Genomic DNA, 20,714 nt, shown 5'->3' with positions numbered 1-20,714 from the left:
TTTAAAACTTTCAATTTGGTTGCACTACTGATTATTAACATCCCAAAAACCTTACACAAAGATTTCCCTAAACTAAAAATCTTTTATCTAAGTTTTAGATCAGATCTAGTTCAAATAATCCTATGTTTTTAGAGTTTGATCAACTTCTTTTATGTGTGACTTATCAACTCTTCACTAAATCGATAGTGATCAAATTAATTTGAAGCTCTCAACCTAACAACTGTCTAGACATAGGCCAAGATTAGCTTCTAACAAAGCATCACAACCACTCGACTAACAGAATGTCAAATTAACTTATTAACCTATCATTAATATGGGTATTCATACAATTAGATCTTTTCGTCATGTGATATCCTTTTCAAAGTTGAAGTATAGCTAAAGTGTCTCCCTTAGACACCTTTAATACACATGGACTGACTTTTTTCAATGATCGAATGGTATTGGATTCAACATTGACTTAATCCAACTATAGTTATAGATTTAAGTGGTCGTTGTCATTTATTAGTAGGCTCATCTGAGATACTAGCTTTGGTACTCATTAGATCATAACTTTGTACATATGTCGATACCACCTTTTTGGCAATCCTCAATTCATACTACGTTGGGCTGGTGTTAAACTATATCAATCTTTGTACAAGATGGTATGGTGATCTTAAGTCTAAAAATCGCATCTCCTTCATTCAATAAGAGGATATATTTCATAAATACTAGAGTAACCATCAATATGGAATCTTCTTAGCAAGTCTATCGTGTTGCACCAAGCTATCAATGAACAACTTTAACACTAGAGATTTGTCACCATCTTTTAGACACTATTCATTCATCTTCAACCTTGAGACTCTATTATTTAATCAAATTTACAATCATGCATAACTATATTTGTTTGGCATATAGGCATATATGACATTGAAAAGTTCCTCTAAGCCACGGATGGTCTTGGATGCTTCGTCGCACGTCCGTCCACTAGCAAAATAAAATTTCAACAAAGAAAATATGAATGTGCATGCTACCATGCATGGGCACACACCTTTAATAATTTTCACTAATATAGCCTTTGTACGCTTATAACCATGTAGGGCACGACTATACATGGCATCTTGGAATTTGATGTTTGGCTATTCTTAGTCGAATTCTCAGTTGTTTTCCATACACAACCATCACATTATCAATCTCGTTATCTAAGAGCATCCAACAAAATTAATATCTCAATGTATATTCAATCTGTAAGAATTCTTGAAAGCCTAAGCATGTAGATCATTCATACAATCCTAAACATGCATAATCCAAAAAGGAAATCATCAATTTAATCTAAAATCCATCCAAAAGGGCAGAAAGAATGCTTATACTTATTTGGTTTTTGTGTAGGTTGAGTTTGGAGTCGACTTTTTATTGGTTCTTAATGGTTGAAATTTTTTCTCCTTTCTTTCCCTTAGTTACTTATCAAAAACTCTCTTCTCCGGCTATCAAAAGTCATGTCTCTCTCAAACACTCTCTCTCTAGTTTGTAAGAAGGTAAAACAAATTAAGGTTTTAGTAATCTGAGAAGGAATGCTTATATATACTTGGTGTTTTCCTTCTTCACTCAAGACTCTTCCCTGAATTGGGAGTCCCTATACTAAATGATGTAAGATCGTACATCTCATCAGGTACGACCATACACCTACACAAATGACATACAAGTGTGCATCCAATAGGCATGGTCATACGTCAGGCAAAAATTAATATCTAATTTTTCATTTTTGTCTAATTCATTTTGAATTCCATTCTAAGATTAAGGAAATAATAATAATGCCCATGAAGCATACTTGAAGGTGCTATAACTACATACATTTTAAAAACGGCCACCTAATGTGAACAACGGGTTTTCACAATTAGTTGTCATGCCCTAAGTCTCTCGTCATGGTTCAACCATTCTAAGGACGATTATCCAATTTTATGCATAATAAAGATAATGGAATGGCATGCATTTTATTAATTAAAATAATGAAAATTACAAAAATTACATCGATGGCAATTAACTCTAGGGCATTACTCTAACAAACTAATCATAAATACCCTATGTTCAGATTAGGTGTTCATTCTTATAATGTTCATAGTTTTGATATTACCTTGGTTAACGACACATGTAATAATGGTAAAACTATTATAGTATTGATTGACCTCATTGAAAGATGATGATAGATCTCATGCGTCAAAACTATTTACTGACGACTTGGTGTAACACGTGAGGGAACGTTATAGATGTATCTGCCAGATAGACTCACCAAGAGGATTCCATGTGTATGGTTACTCCAATGTCTATAAAATAATTCCTTTTAGTGAATGAAGGTATATGTGATCCTTAGACTTAAGGTCACCAAACCACCTTGTACACTAATTAGTATGGTTTGATACTAACCTAACATAATCCTTATAGAGTGTTACTAGAAATTTAGTGATTGGTCATACCAAATAGCTACAAAGTTCAATGGTGGATCAGTGAGGATTTGTCACTTCTAAGCACAAGAGTTGATATCTCATAGAGGCCTACTAAAGAACGATAACGACCACATAGATCTTTGGCCATAGTAAGACTAAGTTAGTGTTCAATTCAATATCATCTAGTCATTGATAGAAGTTAATCCATGTGTATTAAGGGTTCCTGAAAGGATATACTTAGTCTATGTCTCAACCTTGAAGAGGCATTATATGACGAAATGATTGAATTGTGTATAAGTAACTATATTGTTGATAGGTTAAAGAGTTAATCATTGACATTGTGTTAGTTAAGTGGCCATGATGCTTTAATAGAGCCTAATATTGTCTTGTGTTTGGATGTTTTTTGGGTCATAAGCTTGACACAAATCTGATCACAACCAAACTAAAAAATAACTTATGGGTCACACATAAAAAAAGTTGATCAAACTCACAAGATTATTCAAGTTGAATTCAACCCCAAAAGTAAGTTAAGCATTCTGATTCTTTAGAGGTCTTTAGGCTCAAAATCCAATTTATTGCACCTAGGGACCTAAATATAATAATCCTGAGGTGTTTGTATGTGTTGGAAATTATGAAAGTTGAGGTTTATTCGATGGATAAGATAAACTTGAATGTCTTTCTTTTGGCTTATGTACTATCGTGTGTGGATCATCCTTGGAAAAGCATAATCTTTTATCCTTATATGCCTCAAAATCTAGATATAACACGAATTGTACAAGATATAGATAAGGCTATGTACGAGCGTGTTTCAATCTTATAGAATCATACATAGTGTCTAAATATACAAACATGAATTTCACAATTTCACAATTCTTTTTCAATATACACACATTCATGTCGTACACAAACACCCCACAACTATGCATCATGCTCTAGCAAACCTTGGTATGTGTTTCCCACTTTTTTTCGTTCGTTCTCAGTATGGATACTAAGGTGCGATCTGACCCTTGGATCAAAAGCATTCTTTGACACCCTCTAGTGACTCTAAAAGACAACAAAGCCTCCAAATGTAAGTACAGATCTTGAAACAACCTATGGATGTTTATGCATGTTTATAAATCAATGAGCCTACAAGTGAAATCCTAGAGAGGTTTTATGATGTCGTTTGAATTTTGAAAAAAAATTGAATTCCAATTCGTTCGTTGTAGAAGGTCATATAACCTAATATTATGTTATGTGGTTCTAGACGTCTTCAGTACATTATGGGTTAGCTTGATTCATAGCCAACTAAATATGTTCAAGATCACATGTTTTGGCAAGTTCCTTTACATTTGGCCAATCTTATTTTCTATAAAATTATGTCCTAACACTATTCTTAAGGAGGTTCATTATTCAAATTGCATAATGAGATGTGGTTCAGAGTACGTAGAAGGTTGTTTAGATTTTCCTAACACATATTACATTAGTTATAGGGTTAAGATTTGGAGAACCATTGATATTGACAAAACTTGTTAGTGGAGAGATATGTTTTGGACATCCAACTACAAACCAAAAATGAAAATAAGAGATTTAGTTTCTTTATATAAAGATAAACACTTTAAGGAGAGCACGATTCCTTAAGACGTTGTCAAGTTGGCCTTAACTATCATATTAGAGACATTTGTTTTGAGTAGAAAATTTTGAAAAAAAACTAAGATAAATTATTTGAAATGGGTTGATTACTTAGAGTCCTTCAACTCATACCCATGGGCAAAACTTGCATAGGAATCACCACACAAGTCCCTTATTAGGGTATGTAAGAAACATTACACGAGTTTGATTATCATCATAGAAAGTTAGTTAAGCACGCTTTAATAATTAGTGTTTTCCCTTGCGTTTTAGGTATGTATACCCTATTATTATGGTGTTTTATCATAATATAATTTTAGATAATCCTTGTATACGTTACAAAGTAGTTGTTTTCATGTAATTTTGTACAAGATATAGTTATACTAGTGTTTATCAAGTGTAACTCTATTTGCTCTTGAATATAAAGACAAACCATTACTTACATCCTCAAATTATCTAAGAGAAAGCTAACAAATGAATAAGTTATCCAAACCAAATGCATAAGTTTCATTAAGCCTACAATAATCATGTGCTATGTGATTTTGTAAACTTTATTTATTTTGAATCCATTTTTCATTAATTGTGTGGGTCATCTTTCACATTCCTTATCTTAACTGATGTCGAAGAAGTTGATGAATTAATTGACAGGAAAACTTGCTACATGGTTGTATACTATGAAAGAACCATTATTCATCATGGATTTCATGTCACAATAGAATCTGTTGACAATGATAATTATGCAAATGAAGTTTACTTTGAATTGGAGGACAAAGAGTGAGTGGCTCCTAGTTTGAGATCAGGGATAAAAGTGTAGATGAAAATGTTGAACCATTTGTAAAAAATTTTGTGTCTAAGGTATAATTAATTTTGACTTTATGATCCCATTACAATTTTGACATCGAGAGGAGATAAAACACAATATTGTGTAAGGTTTAAATGGGGAATTCAATATAGGTTATAATTCTAGAATGGGTTGCAAATCTCTTAACAGGGAACTTTCAAGTCATTTTATATTTCAATGAAGTGCTACATTGTTTATTATACCTTTCTCAAGAAATAAAACCGTTCCTCATGAAGGTTAGATCTCTATGCATTAAACATGGATGATTAATTTTCTAATTGTTGACTAATATTAATTGTATGTTTTATGAGTAATACTATATATGTTTATTTTCTATACATAAATAAGTACACACTTATGTACGTCATAATATAATTAGGTATTATTTTACCATTAATTCAAAATCATATAATTACATAATGACAAAAATAAGTGTATACTTATTTGTGTACTTAAAATAGATACACATAGTTTTATTGATTTTTTATTTAATAAAATTGGGTATTAATAGACTTTTTATTTAGTAGTTTAGGCTAATGGTAAAAATGTGGATTGATTAGGTATTACCAAATCCTAAATTGGTGAACCATTAACAAGAATCACAATAAAAGTTTTGGGAAAGACAGACTACTGAGAATTAACTTTCCTTCTACATAGATAAGCTCTAATAATGTTAAATGAATATTGATCCTGTAGAGAGAATGATATGGTTCAATCAGTGATCAAATTAGTTAATTATTTAAAAATAATATCAAATTTTTTTTTTATAATTTATGTTTAAATATAAAATTTGAACTTATTTAATATTAAAATAATTATAACTTGATGGTATATATATTTAAATATGATAAATGAGGTTTGACTTCAAGTTTTCATAATAAATTTTATACATAATCTAATTGATTTAGTTAATGGAGCGAATCAGATCCAATTTGTAAACCTATGAACTCCAATTTAAAGGATTCAAAACTATTGCATTATGGTTCAAATAACATAATTTTTTTGTTTCCCAAATTAACTATCAATTCAATGTTTTATAATCATTACGTGATAATGTGATTTAACATGCTAGATCGATTTCTACAAATTATTATTGGATGATTAATTATGAAAGTTTACATCCATATTCTCATAAATTTATTTGGAAGACAAAACTACAATAATACATGCATATATTCTCAACAATTTATTCAGAAAGCAAAACTACAACAACAATACACACACAAACACAACACAAGTCTCATTGAGCAACCACATTTCTGTATGTTGCCTTATTTCACTCATTTCCCATTCGTAAAAGAGTAATATATCTTATGTATACAAAAAAAATTATACAAATTTTATTGTATAAACTGAGGTGATAAAATCTGATTAAGTGATTTTAAAGTGAAAGAAAAAATAAACAATCATATCATCTAATCACAAACTATGACCTCAATTTATAAAGATAATTTTGTATAATTTATTTGCATATATAATTTTGTTCTTTGTGAAATTTCAACTATTCCAACCCAAACCTTTTCCTCAATTCCGCAACAAACCCTAGCACTTTCTTCTGATCAGGGAGCGACTTGGAAACGCTTTCCTTTTGCATACATCTCTTAGCCCAGGCAGTGAATTTGGGGCAATCTGCCTCTACGCTGAACTTGGCATATGTCTCGTATGCGTGAAGCCAACAGTAAACAGGGATCAACGATATGTCGACGTAGCCGAAGGTTTCACCTCCGAAGTAAGGCTTGTCTCCCAGCTGCTCTTCCAAGGTCTTTATTATTTCAATGAATTCCTTCTTTGCGTTCTCCTGTGCTTCACCTGTTGTGTTCCATGTCTTCCTCCCAGCATCAAATAACTGCAATTTTCTTCAGTGGGTTACCCTCTTTGCCATGAATTGGAAAAAAAAAAAAAAATCAATATAACAGCAACAATTAACTTACCTTCTTGTCAATGAAATCAACCCAAAACCGAGCTTGAGCTCGCTTGTAAGGATCAGAGGGGAGCAAAGGAGCTTTATCCTTCCACACCTCATCAATGTACTGAACAATGATGGAAGATTCACAGACGGGTTTGCCATTATGAACAAGAACCGGAATCTTCTTATGAATGGGGTTCATCTGCAAAAGCAAAGGGCTCTTGTTCTTCAAATCCTCCTCTTTGTATTCATACTTCACCCCTTTCTCCGCCAATGCGATCCTCACCCTCATGCCAAACATGCTCGGCCAGAAATCCAACAGAATCACTTCGTCCGCCATTGTTACACAAACTCTACACTCAGCTGAAATAAGTCGAGGATTTTAAGTAATAATGTTGTTGGTGAAAAGTGAAGACTTTCCAAGTCAATTTATAGAAAACTTTGTAGTTCCGTAAAAATTTTGGTCTTCACTTTGCATTTGAAAAAGTGAATAAATAAATAAAGACAGACTAAATTATTTCCCAAGAAAAAGCATCTAGGCTCTTCCAAGATAAGGTCATTGCTTTGGTCACACTTGCATTTCCTTATTATAAAAATAGAAACCTAATAACTTACCAAGTAATGGTGTATGTCACCTCATCAATCACATCACCTTATTATCAAGTCAAACAAAAATCATTAATAAAGAAATTTCCATAAACACCCACTTTCAACACACATAAATTTGGATAAATAGATGTTGGAACCTTACCAATTTTGGTCTCTTATATGACTTCAGAGCAAGCATTTTGCTATGGTTCATCAGTACTTCACCCTTATAGGACATCTTTAGCTTCATAAGCTTTCAATATGCTTCTTTGTGGATGAGACTGGATTAGGGAATATGCTTCTTTGTTTTAATACATCCTTGATATATGCTGATTTTTTTTCCTTTTGTTTGTTTTAATTATTCTCAATCTTAGTTTTTATTTATTTCATTTATTTTTCATGCAGGTTGATAGTGAAATTGAGATTTTATTACCAAACTATAAAGTTGATTTTAGTGGGCATGTTGCCTTCTGTGAAGAACTGATTGATGTCCATGAACTCATTTTGTTAAATTACTTTTGGGATAGTAGATTTGGCCTTGTATGGTGAATTAGTGATGGTCTTTGAACTCTTTTGTTTTGTTATATTTGGGATGATGAATCTGGCTTGTGAACTGAATTGATGATGGAGATACTTGGATTCGGTTGAAAAGTTTGGATTCAACGATGCATGTAATGTGTTGCCTTATGGCTTGTTATTAGCCAAGTAGAATTCTATATATGTTTTAAGTATGAAAAAGTTCATGACTATTTATTTTTGTGGTCTTTATATATTTAGAGTTGGATATGGTTTATAATTACTGATGTTTCATATTTTGTTCTTTAATTTTTACGAGTAATAATATATGTAATATTTTTAAAACTAGACCAATGATCGAACTAACTATCTTATTAGTTCATGATTCGATTGGTTTAATTAGAAATCGATAGGCTTACCTTATTATCAAATTATAATGAATAATAGATTTTGCTTAAAAATTTATAAAAAAATAAAATCAATCAAAATACTTATTTCTATAGAGATTAGAACATATTTTTTTTTAAGAAATAACAATTATTCATTTGATTTTAATGAAACAATTAAAATAAAAAAAGTTTTAATCTCATGATACAGAAAAAACATAATTCTGTAAATTATTGTCTATGAAAGACATTTCAATTGATATAAGATACTTTTTTTTCATTTTTATTTTATTTTTGAACATATTTTTCTTTATAAATTTATAGAAATTCATCAAATCTAATAAAAAATAATTAAATTACTTAAAAATAATTAAAATTTTAAAAAATTCTAAATTTTGGTTAAAACTTGAGTAAACCCAATTTTGACAGATTCATCCGATCAAACCTGATTTTGATCGGGTTTGACTGAGTCGATGACTAAACCACCTTTTCATGTTAACTAGACTGCACTTGGAGCCGATTCTCAGTTTAACCGATTGAACCAAGCGATCGGATTCGGTTTTAAAATCATTGACTATATGTATCCATATTAAGTATATAAATGAGTATATATTTAATATATATTATCATATAATTAGGTATTATTTATTATTAATTTAAAATCATTCAATCATTTGATAATACATATCAAATGTATATTTATTTTTGTACTTAAAATGAATATATATAGTTTTACTGTAATTTATTTATGACAATATATATTTGAATTTGTTACTTAATCGCATTGGTTGTGCATAATTTATACGGAAAGAAAATCCAAAATCGAGTAACTTGCTAGCCGAGCTCAAGGAAAAAAAATTAAAGCTCATCAATCTCAAAGCAATTTCGAACAACTGTCTACTTGAATCAAGTCTAGTTTAAGCATACCCTTGTCCGAACTAGGCTTAAATCAAAGTTACCCTAATACAAATGCAATATATAAACTACAAAAGATGAAACTTCACCATGTATATTGTTTTTGGTTAATATACAATAAATCACATCCATGTACCCTTAAACAAAATTGAAAAAAATTCTCAATCATCTTCACACTCTGAAATTCCTCACTGAATTTTCCCACCTAATTAGTATAATTTCCCAGTTTTATTAACAAAGGAGTATTTATAGTAATTATTATTATTCTAATGGCAATTCAAATTAAGTAAATTACTTTTAAAACCCTTATTATTATTTTTTCCTTAAAAACGATATAATCTTCCACCAACGTCGCCAGTTCTTGTGGGAAACGTTAACCGTGCTGCTCACATGCGACGTTGTTCTTCTCACTAACCCACGCACTTCCGGCGCCATGTAGCTCCTTATTAATGGCCATTTAACCCCGTAAAAAAAGGGGTGACGTTTCATATCCGTCGCACCCCTTGCGCATCCTAGCCTTCTCCATGGGTCTTTCACTAATAGCTTCTCAATCAAATCTCGCGCTTCCGCTACACCTTTCTCGAGGCTATTTTACGCAGCGTGCTCTCTTTGTTCTGTCCCTTAAACTGCGTCAACCCGTACAACAACTCATGCATGTAACCATTTTATTTCCATTGTGCCTTTAGTTTCTGCTTTCTGCGTGACTTTATGCAAATCTTGTCCCGCCCTTGTTTATTTTTTAGGTCAAGTATGTATTTCCCACCCAAGATTTGGTGCAAATCCACTTGCCACCCATTAGCTATCAAAAATCCAAATATTTACCTGTTTGTTAAATTTCATTGTAACTATCAGAGGTAAAAATTTTATTTAACAAAAATATTTAAAAAACTAAAAATTTATCATATTTTTACCCCCAAGTTTAAAAACTAATAAATTCCTCCTATCTAAAGTTTCAAAAATTTTATTTCCCCCTAAGAGTTTTTCCAACACACTACTGATGACTAAAGACGGTGGCAACGACGACATTCTCCCTCTTTCTTGACTTCTCCCTCAATTGCACTCCATTTTCAATCATTATCGACCAAAAGAAACCAATTAACCAAGACGAATTGTTCGAGAGATGTCGTCTCTCAAACGATGACAACGCATCATTTTTGTCTAGAGATGAAGACATATCTTTGTTGATCGTTTTTCTGAGTCAGTGATGGCCAACAATAGAATAGGAGGGATAGAAAAGCTAGGAGAAAGAAAGAATGCAGTCGTTGCCACCAATAGACGCCAACAACGATAGCTAAAAAAACCCTAGTAGGAAATGTTTATTTTTCAAACTTTGGGTGAGAGTATTTGTTAGGTTTTTAAACCTAGAGGGAACTATGATAAATTTTTAGTTTTTTATAATATTTTTGTTAAATGATAATTTTACCTTTAACAGTAATAGTGAAATTTAATTAAACGAGTGAATATTTAGATTTTTGATAGTTACTATGTGAAAATTGAATTTGTACCAAACCTTGGGTGGGAAATAGTCATCTGACCTTTCTTTAATATGATTATTGTTATTATTATTATTATGAACCTTCTCTTGTCATCTCAAACTTTATAGATGGTGATTTATCCATGTTGTCACGCATATAAAACCCTTTCATCAAAAAACAAAGATGGACAATTCTGGACAATTTTGTAATTCACTCAATCATTATAAGTGTAATAAAAAAAATATGTGCTCAAATAAAGTGAACGAGAGAGTAAGATTTATGTAAAAGTGGGATGATCAAAATACAAAGAGAAGGGGGGTATTTACAACCTTTAGCCACCGCTTTATAAGCCCAAAAATTTGATTCTATCCTACTTGCATTAAATGCATCCAAACTCAAAGTCATAAATGGATGTTTAACCTATAAATGTCATACCAAATCTTCTTTCATTTTAATAGGTGAAAAGACACACTCTCATAACACTTCCCTTTGAATTTTTACTACTTACAAATAATTACATCTATTTTGTTAAGGAGAAATCCAATAGGATAAAAAACCAAACAAAATAATTTACTTATTTAATGTCTTGAAAGTGAGGTTAGATGTGCTTAAATTGGCTTATTAAAAACCTTACTAGGAAAACCCAGTAGGATAAAACCTAATAAAAAAAAAAAGTACAGTGAATATTTTGTTCAATATGTAACATATTTAAATAATTTGCTCCCCTTGATAAATGTTTCTCCTAATAAATTCTCTCTCTCTTTGTAATAGAATTAATTTGGCTACTTGTTGAACCACCGCATATCGATGTCATACACTAACTCTTCAAATGTTGATGTTGGTAATGTCTTGGTGAACAAATTTACAAGGTTGTCACTAGATCGTATTTACTTGACATCAATGTTTTAGCTCTACTGGAATTCATGAGTGTAAAAGAATTTCATGAGATATGTTTGGTTTTGTCTCATTTAATGTATCTACCTCTAATTTAAACAATACATATTGCATTGTTTTCATATAATATGACAGGAGTATCTGTTGTAAAAGGAAAACTACCTGTATTTTGAATATGAAAGATCACAAACCGTAACCATATGTATTCCTAGTTGGCTTTAGAAAGAGCTAAAATCTTTGAATGTTTTGAAGATTTTGCAACCAAAGTCTATTTAGTGGAGCATCATGATATTATTGTGTCATTATAAGTGAAAATATATCCATCTGTGAACATGTCTTATGAGGGTTAGAAAAATAACCAATATTTGTATATTTAACCAAACTAAAATTTTTATGAGATTTGATAGAATAAAATAATCTCGGATATATGTGCTACATAAGTAACAAAGTATATACTTGATTTCGTTCCAGTGGCGATGAGTTGGTACAAAGCTAAATTGGGTCAATAAATTCATTGCAAATGATATATTAGGTCTAGGGCATTAGGTCAAATATAATAAAACTCCAATGGTATTAAGATACGGTACTTCAAGACCTAGTATCTTTTAATCTTATTCTTTAGGATGAAATAAGTCCTTTTTTTGATCGAGAAGTCGAACAACCATTGAGGTACTTAAAGGATAAGTTTTATCTATATTAAAGCATTTTAACAATTTTTCAATATATGCTAATTGATGAATAAGTATTTTATTTGAATTATGTTTGATGTGTAGGTTGAGATAATATTTTATTTTTCTCAAATCTTTCATTTTAAATTCCTTCTTCAAATATTTAGTAGCATTATTGAGCTCTTTAAAGGTCCTAATTAAATTCATATCATCAACATATACTGTTATAATGACGAATCCTGATTCTGACATTTTTATAAAGATACATAGACATATAAGATCATTCACATAACTCTCTTTTTTTAAATATTTACTGAGACGATTATATCATAATCTTCCATATTGTTTTTATACGTATAATGATCTTTATAATCTAATTGAGTACATACCTCTTGGATTAACTCTTTTTGTTTCAGGCAATTTAAATGATTCAAAACTATTATATTATGGTTCAAATTAACATAAATTTTTTGTTTCCCAAATTAACTATCAATTCAATGTTTTATAATCATTACGTGATAATGTGATTTAACATGCTAGATCGATTTCTACAAATTATTAGTGGATGATTAATTATGAAAGTTTACATCATATATTCTCATAAATTTATTTGGAAGACAAAACTACAATAATACATGCATATATTCTCAACAATTTATTCAGAAAGCAAAACTACAACAATACACGCACAAACACAACACAAGTCTCATAGAGCAACCACATTTCTGCATGTTGCCTTATTTCACTCATTTCCCATCTGCAAAAGAGTAATATATCTTATGTATACAAAAAAAATTATACAAATTTTATTGTATAAACTGAGGTGATAGAATTTGATTAAGTGATTTTAAAGTGAAAGAAAAAATAAATAATCATATTATCCAATCACAAACTACAACCTCAATTTATAAAGATAATTTTGTAACATTTATTTGTATATATAATTTTGTTCTTTGTGAAATTTCAACTATTCCAACCCAAACCTTTTCCTCAATTCTGCAACAAACCCTAGCACTTTCTTCTGATCAGGGAGCGACTTGGAAACGCTTTCCTTCTGCATACATCTCTTAGCCCAGGCAGTGAATTTGGGGCAATCTGCCTCTACGCTGAACTTGGCATGTGTCTCGTATGCGTGAAGCCAACAGTAAACAGGGATCAACGATATGTCGACGTAGCCGAAGGTTTCACCTCCGAAGTAAGGCTTGTCTCCCAGCTGCTCTTCCAAGGTCTTTATTATTTCAATGAATTCCTTCTTTGCGTTCTCCTGTGCTTCACCTGTTGTGTTCCATGTCTTCCTCCCAACATCAAATAACTGCAATTTTCTTCAGTGGGTTACCCTCTTTGCCATGAATTGGAAAAAAAAAAAATCAATATAACAGCAACAATTAACTTACCTTCTTGTCAATGAAATCAATCCAAAACCGAGCTTGAGCTCGCTTGTAAGGATCAGAGGGCAACAAAGGAGCTTTATCCTTCCACACCTCATCAATGTACTGAACAATGATGGAAGATTCACAGACGGGTTTGCCATTGTGAACAAGAACCGGAATCTTCTTATGAATGGGGTTCATTTGCAAAAGCAAAGGGCTCTTGTTCTTCAAATCCTCCTCTTTGTATTCATACTTCACCCCTTTCTCCGCCAATGCGATCCTCACCCTCATGCCAAACATGCTCGGCCAGAAATCCAACAGAATCACTTCTTCGGCCATTGTTACACAAACTCTACGCTCAGCTGAAATAAGTCGAGGATTTTAAGTAATGATGTTGTTGGTGAAAAGTGAAGACTTTCCAGGTCAATTTATAGAAAACTTTGTAGTTCCGTAAAAAGTTTGGTCTTCTCTTTGCATTTGAAAAAGTGAATAAATAAATAAAGACAGATTAAATTATTTCCCAAGAAAAAGCATCTAGGCTCTTCCAAGATAAGGTCATTGCTTTGGTCACACTTGCATTTCCTTGACTTGGAATTTTGTTAGCTTTAAATATAGTAATATTTTCCTCAAGGAAATATATATAACGTATTCTAAATAATTTTAGTATAAAATTGTGCTATTTGATTTGAGAAATTATATTGAATAGCAATGTTTAGAAAAAACTGAATTGAGATTTTTTTTTTTGGGGTGTATGTCGCTTCTTCATTGTTTATTACTTTTAATGTTATAATTACAGAAATGTTATAAAAATAGAAACCTAATAACTTACCAACTAATGGTGTATGTCACCTCATCAATCACATCACCTTATTATCAAGTCAAACAAAAATCATTAATAAAGAAATTTTCATAAACACCCACTTTCAGTACACATAAATTTGGATAAATAGATGTTGGAACCTTACCAATTTTGGTCTCTTATATGACTTCAGAGCAAGCATTTTGCTATGGTTCATCAGTACTTCACCCTTATAGGACATCTTTAGCTTCATAAGCTTTCAATATGCTTCTTTGTGGATGAGACTGGATAAGGGAATATGCTTCTTTGTTTTAATACATCCTTGATAGATGCTGATTTTTTTTCCTTTTGTTTGTTTTAATTATTCTCAATCTTAGTTTTTATTTATTTCATTTATTTTTCATGCAGGTTGATAGTGAAATTGAGATCTTATTACCAAACTATAAAGCTGATTTTAGTGGGCATGTTGCCTTCTGTGAAGAACTGATTGATGTCCATGAACTCATTTTGTTAAATTACTTTTGGGATTGTAGATTTGGCCTTGTATGGTGAATTAGTGATGAATCTGGCTTGTGAACTGAATTGATGATGGAGATACTTGGATTCGGTTGAAAAGTTTGGATTCAAGGATGCATGTAATGTGTTGACTTATGGCTTGTTATTAGCCAAGTAGAATTCTATATATGTTTTAAGTATGAAAAAGTTCATGACTATTTATTTTTGTGGTCTTCATATATTTAGAGTTTGATATGGTTTATAATTACTGATGTTTCATATTTTGTTCTTTAATTTTTACGGATAATACTATGTGTAATATTTTTAAAACCAGACCAGTGATCGAACTAGTTATCTCATTGATTCATAGTTCAATTGGTTTAACCAGAAATCAATCAGTTTAACTTATTATCAAATTATAATGAATAATAGATTTTACTTAAAAATTTATAAAAAAATAAAATTAATCAAAATACTCATACCTATGGAGATTAAAACATATCATTTTTAAGAAATTATTATTATTCATTATATTTTAATGAAACAATGAAAATAAAAAAAATCTCAATCTCATAATACAGAGAAAAAACATAATTCTACAAATTATTGTCTATAGAAGACATTTCAATTGATATAAGATACTTTTTTTCGTCTTTTTTATTTAATTTTTGAACAATTTTTCTTTATAAATTTTTAGAAATTCATTCATTCTAATAAAAAATAATCAAATTATACAAAATAATTAACATTTTAAAAAATTCTAAATTTTGGCCAAAACTTGATTAAACCCTGTTTTGACAGATTCATCTGGTCAAACCTGATTTTGATCAGGTTTGACCAAGTCAATGACTAAACCGCCTTTTTATGTTAACAGATCGCACTTGGAGTCGATTCTCAGTTTAACTTATTGAACCGATCGATCCAATTCGGTTTAAAAATCATTGACTATATATATCCATATTAAGTATATAAATGAATATATATTTGATGTATATTATCATGTAATTAGATATTATTTATTATTAATTTAAAATCATTTAATCATTTGATAATAAATATCAAGTGTATATTTATTTTTATATTTAAAGTGAATATATATAGTTTTATTGTAATTTATTTATGAGAATATATATTTGAATTTGTTATTTAATCGCATTGGTTGTGCATAATTTATACGAAAAGAAAATCCAAAATCAAGTAACTTGCTAGCCGAGCTCAAGAAAAAAAAATTAAAGCTCATCAATCTCAAAGCTGTTTCGAATAACTGTCTACTTGAATCAAGTCTAGTTTAAGTCTAGTTTAAGCGTACCCTTGTCCGAACTAGACTTAAATCAAAGTTATCCTAATACAAATGCAATATATAAACCACAAACTTCACCATGTATATTGTTTTTGGTTAATATACAATAAATCACATCCATGTACCCTAATTGAAAAAAAATCTCAATCATCTTTACATTCTGAAATTCCTCACTGAATTTTCCCACCTAATTAATATAATTTACCAATTTTATTACTGCCACTATTAACAATTCCTCACTGAAGAGTCGGCACCACGTCGGCTTTGAAACACAAATCGAAATCCGATAACATGATGTGTCCGTCTTCACGCAAAAGAATGTTCTCTGGTTTCAGATCGCGATAAACGACCCCGAGGGCGTGGAGATATTCCAAAGCGACGAGCGTCTCGGCGGCAAAGAACTTGACAGCTTGGATTGAGAAGCGATTGCGCGGTTGCTTGAGGAGGAGAGAGTGGAGGTCGCCGTTGGGACAGTAGTCGATTAATAGACACGTGTAATGAGACACTTCGAGGTGGGCGTAGAGTGTAGGGAGAAACGGATGGTCTAGCATGGAGAGGATCTCGGCCTCCATTTGAACATGAAAGAGTTTCTTGGAGGTCAGTGAGTCTTTATCTATGACTTTGAGAGCAAAGGCGGTGGAGCTGCAGTCTCGGAGGTGGCAGAAGAAGACTCTCCCGAGGTTCCCCGTTCCGAGGTGGCGAACGAGTTTGAGATGCTTGAGGTGGAGCTTGCCATCGGAGGAGAGTGTCATGGCGGCCTTAATGGCCGACCAATGAGGATCCGATTTTCTATTTACGCTTGTGTTTGTGGTAGCGTTGGCGTTTGAAGGGGTTGAGGTATTGGAGGAAAGGATGGATTCGTTGAAGCTAAGAGTAAGACTGAAGCGGGCGCTGGAGGAGGCGAAGGTGCGGTCGGTGGCAGTGGAGGTGAAGCTGAGATCGAGATCAGTATCAGGGAAGTAGGTTTCGTCGTCCATGGGAGGTGAACAGCCAGCAATTTTGATAGTTGAGGATGAGGGAAGTGAAGGTGTTTATAAATAGGAAGAGAGATGGAAAGAGAAACAGGGAAAAGGGAATTAAATAACAAAATTATTTTGAGTATATATAATTTGATTCAAATAATAAAATTAAACCAAATCATTTAAAATCTATGATTTGATTTTCTTTAACTTAGGTTATTGTATCATTTGCGTTACAATTTACGCAATTTTTAGATCAAATTTATTTTTTAATAAATTTATAAAACCATATTTGAGAAAGTTTTTTAATAAATAATTAGGTATATCATTTGTCTTTTATTTTTATTTTTCAAACTTTTAACATATTTATTGTATATATATTTCATATTTAATTTACATACGATTTAAAAAACTATAATTCAATAATTATTTATTAAATACAATATATTTAGAAATAAAGGATTTTTAATGGATAAATCGTAATTTAACGTGGATATAGGAAAATAGTAATTTTTCAAACTTTGGATGAAGGAAAAGGAAGGAGGGGGGAATTATTAGCATTTAAATATGAAGGAAAATATAATGAATTTATAATTTTTTTAAATATTTTTATTAAATAATAATTTTACCCTGATAATAACAATAAAATATAAATACTTAAATTTTTTATAGTTAAATGGTAGGAAGTTGGATTTACGCCAAACCTTAGGTGGGATAGTCATTTGGCGTAATCAAAATATAGACAGAAGTACCCAACAGCTAGTCGACTGTACATAACCACTTTATTTCCATTATGCCTTCAATTTCTACTTTCTGCAAATCTTGTACCTCCCTTATTTATTTTTTAGGTCAAACGTAATTTCCCACCCAAGATTTAGTGCAAATCCAACTTGCCACCCATTAGCTATCAAAAATCCAAATATTTACCCGTTTGTTAAATTTCACTGTAACTATCAGAGGTAAAAATTTTATTTAACAAAAATATTTAAAAAACTAAAAATTTATTACATTTCTACCCCCAAGTTTCAAAACTAACAAATTCCCCCATCTAAAGTTTGAAAAATTTTATTTTTCCCTAAGAGTTTTTCCAACACACTATCGACAACTAAAGACGGTGGCAACGACGACATTCTCCCTCTTTCTTGACTTCTCTCTCAATTGCACTCCATTTTCAATCATTATCGACCAATAAAACCAATTAACCAAGACAAATTGTTCGAGAGATGTCATCTCTCAAACGATGACAATGCATCATCTTTGTCTAGAGATGAAGACATATCTTTGTTGATCGTTTTTCTAAGTCAGTGATGGCCAAGAATATAACGGGGAGGGAGAGAAAAGCTAGGAGACAGAAAGAATGCAGTCGTTGCCACCAATAGACGCCAACAACGATAGCTAAAAAAACCCTAGTAGAAAATGTTTATTTTTCGAACTTTGGGTGAGAGTATTTGTTAGGTTTTTAAACCTAGAGGGAACTATAATAAATTTTTAGTTTTTTTTAAATATTTTTGTTAAATAATAATTTTACCCTTAACAGTAATAGTGAAATTTAATTAAACGTGTGAATATTTAGATTTTCAATAGTTAATGTGTGAAAATTGAGTTTGCACCAAACCTTGGGTGGGAAATAGTCATTTTACCTTTTTTAATATGATTATTGTTAATATTATTATTATGAACCTTCTCTTGTCATCTCAAACTTCATAGATGGCGATTTATCCATGTTGTCACAGATATAAAACCCTTTCATCAAAAAACAAAGATGGACAATCCTGGACAATTTTGTAATTCACTCAATCATTATAAATGTAATAAAAAAAATATGTGCTCAAATAAAGTGAATGAGAGAGTAAGATTCTTGTAAAAATGGGATGATCAAAATACAAAGAGAAAGGGGGTATTTATAACCATTAGCCACCGCCTTATAAGCCCAAAAATTTGCTTTTAATTGCATTAAATGCATCCAAACTCAAAGTCATAAATGATGTTTAACCTATAAATGTCATACCAAATTATCGTTCATTTTAATAGATGAAAAGACACTTTCATAACACTTTCCTTTAAATTTTCACCACTTACAAATAATTACATCTATTTTGTTAAGGAAAAATCCAATGGGATAAAAAACCAAAACAAAATAATTTACTTATTTAATGTCTTGAAAGTGAGGTTAGATGTGCTTAAATTGGCTCATTAAAAACCTTACTAAGAAAACCTAGTATGATAAAACCTAATAAAGGAAAAAAAAAGTACAGTGCATATTTTGTCTAATATGTAACATATTTAAATAATTTGTTTCCCGTGACAAGTGCTCCCCTTGATGAATGCTCTCTCTCTTTGTAATGGAATTAATTTGGTTGCTTGTTGAACCACTACATACCGATGTCATATACTAACTCTTCAAATGTTGATGTTGGCAATATTTTGGTGAATAAATTTGCAAGGTTGTCACTAGATCGTATTTACTTGACATCAATGTTTTGGCTCTACTGAAATTCATGAGTGTAAAAGAATTTCATGAGATATGTTTAGTTTTGTCTCCTTTAATGTATCCACCTCTAATTTAAGCAATACATGTTGTAATATCTTCATATAATATGACAGGTGTATCTATTGTAAAAGAAAGACTACATGTATTTTGAATATGATAGATCACAAACCGTAACCATATGCATTCCTAATTGGCTTTGTAGAGAGCTAGAATTTTTGAATGTTTTAAAGGTTTTGCAACCAAAGCATCATGATATTGTTGTGTCGTTATAAGTGAAAATATATCCATTTGTGAATGGGTCTTATGAGGGTTAGAAAAATAGTTAGTATCTGTATATTTAACCAAACTAAAATTTTTAGGAGATTTAATAGAATAAAATAATTTAAAATATATGTTCTATATAGGTAACAAAGTATATACTTGATTTCATTCCAGTGGTGATGAGTTGGTACAAAGCTAAATTGGGTCAATAAATTCCTTGCAAATGATATATTAGGTCTAGTGCATTAGGTCAAATATAATAAAACTCCAATGGTATTAAGATACGGTACTTCAGGACTTAGTATCTTTTAATCTTATTCTTTAGGATGAAAATGAAATAGGTCATTCTTTAGATTGACAAACCGAACAACCATTGAGGTACTCAAAGGATAAATTTTATCCATATTAAAGCGTTTTAACAATTTTTTAATATATACTAATTGATGAATATGTATTTTATTTGAGTTATATTCGATGTGTAGCTTGAAATAATATTTTATTTTTCTCAAATCCTTCATTTTAAATTCCTTCATCAAATATTTAGTAGCATTATTGAGCTCTTCAAAGGTCCTAATTAAATTCATATCATCAACATATACTATTATAATGGCGAATCTTGATTCTGATATTTTTATAAAGACACATAGGCATATAGGATCATTCATATAACCCTCTTTTTTTAAATATTTATTGAGACGATTGTACCATATTCTTCCATATTGTTTTTAAACATATAATGATCTTTATAATTTAATTGAGTACATGCCTCTTGGATTAACTTTTTTGTTTTAGGCAATTTAAATCCTTCAAGGAGTTTTATATAAA

At 30.9% G+C, this 20,714-nt stretch overlaps 2 protein-coding genes and 1 pseudogene across 2 annotated transcripts; all 3 read right to left on the bottom strand.

Moving 5' to 3' along the window:
* Positions 1-5,971: 5,971 nt before the first annotated feature.
* LOC123201546 (probable glutathione S-transferase) lies at positions 5,972-7,169 on the bottom strand. The gene is made up of 2 exons (XM_044617105.1): positions 6,798-7,169; positions 5,972-6,712 (listed from the first exon to the last, which is right to left on the bottom strand). The coding sequence occupies exons 1-2, from the start codon at positions 7,110-7,112 to the stop codon at positions 6,368-6,370; spliced, it is 660 nt and encodes a 219-aa protein (XP_044473040.1). The 5' UTR covers positions 7,113-7,169; the 3' UTR covers positions 5,972-6,367.
* Positions 7,170-9,489: 2,320 nt separating this feature from the next.
* LOC123201667 lies at positions 9,490-17,155 on the bottom strand (annotated as a pseudogene).
* LOC123201547 (probable glutathione S-transferase) lies at positions 13,068-13,980 on the bottom strand. Its single transcript, XM_044617106.1, has 2 exons — positions 13,609-13,980; positions 13,068-13,526 (listed from the first exon to the last, which is right to left on the bottom strand). Exons 1-2 carry the CDS (start codon positions 13,921-13,923, stop codon positions 13,182-13,184), a joined length of 660 nt encoding a protein of 219 aa, XP_044473041.1. The 5' UTR covers positions 13,924-13,980; the 3' UTR covers positions 13,068-13,181.
* Positions 17,156-20,714: the final 3,559 nt, after the last annotated feature.

Source organism: Mangifera indica, chromosome 18 (assembly GCF_011075055.1).
Source record: "Mangifera indica cultivar Alphonso chromosome 18, CATAS_Mindica_2.1, whole genome shotgun sequence".
In the NCBI taxonomy this organism is placed as follows: Eukaryota; Viridiplantae; Streptophyta; class Magnoliopsida; order Sapindales; family Anacardiaceae; genus Mangifera; species Mangifera indica.
This window is presented reverse-complemented; position numbering and strand designations above follow the sequence as displayed.

Bases quoted from the DNA above. Each gene is read 5' to 3' on its own strand.
- LOC123201546 (XM_044617105.1), bottom strand. From the start codon at position 7,112: ATGGCGGACGAAGTGATTCTGTTGGATTTCTGGCCGAGCATGTTTGGC. The intron at 6,713-6,797 runs GTAAGTTAATTG...AGAAAATTGCAG, and splicing joins TTGATTTCATTGACAAGAAG to TTATTTGATGCTGGGAGGAA.
- LOC123201547 (XM_044617106.1), bottom strand. From the start codon at position 13,923: ATGGCCGAAGAAGTGATTCTGTTGGATTTCTGGCCGAGCATGTTTGGC. The intron at 13,527-13,608 runs GTAAGTTAATTG...AGAAAATTGCAG, and splicing joins TTGATTTCATTGACAAGAAG to TTATTTGATGTTGGGAGGAA.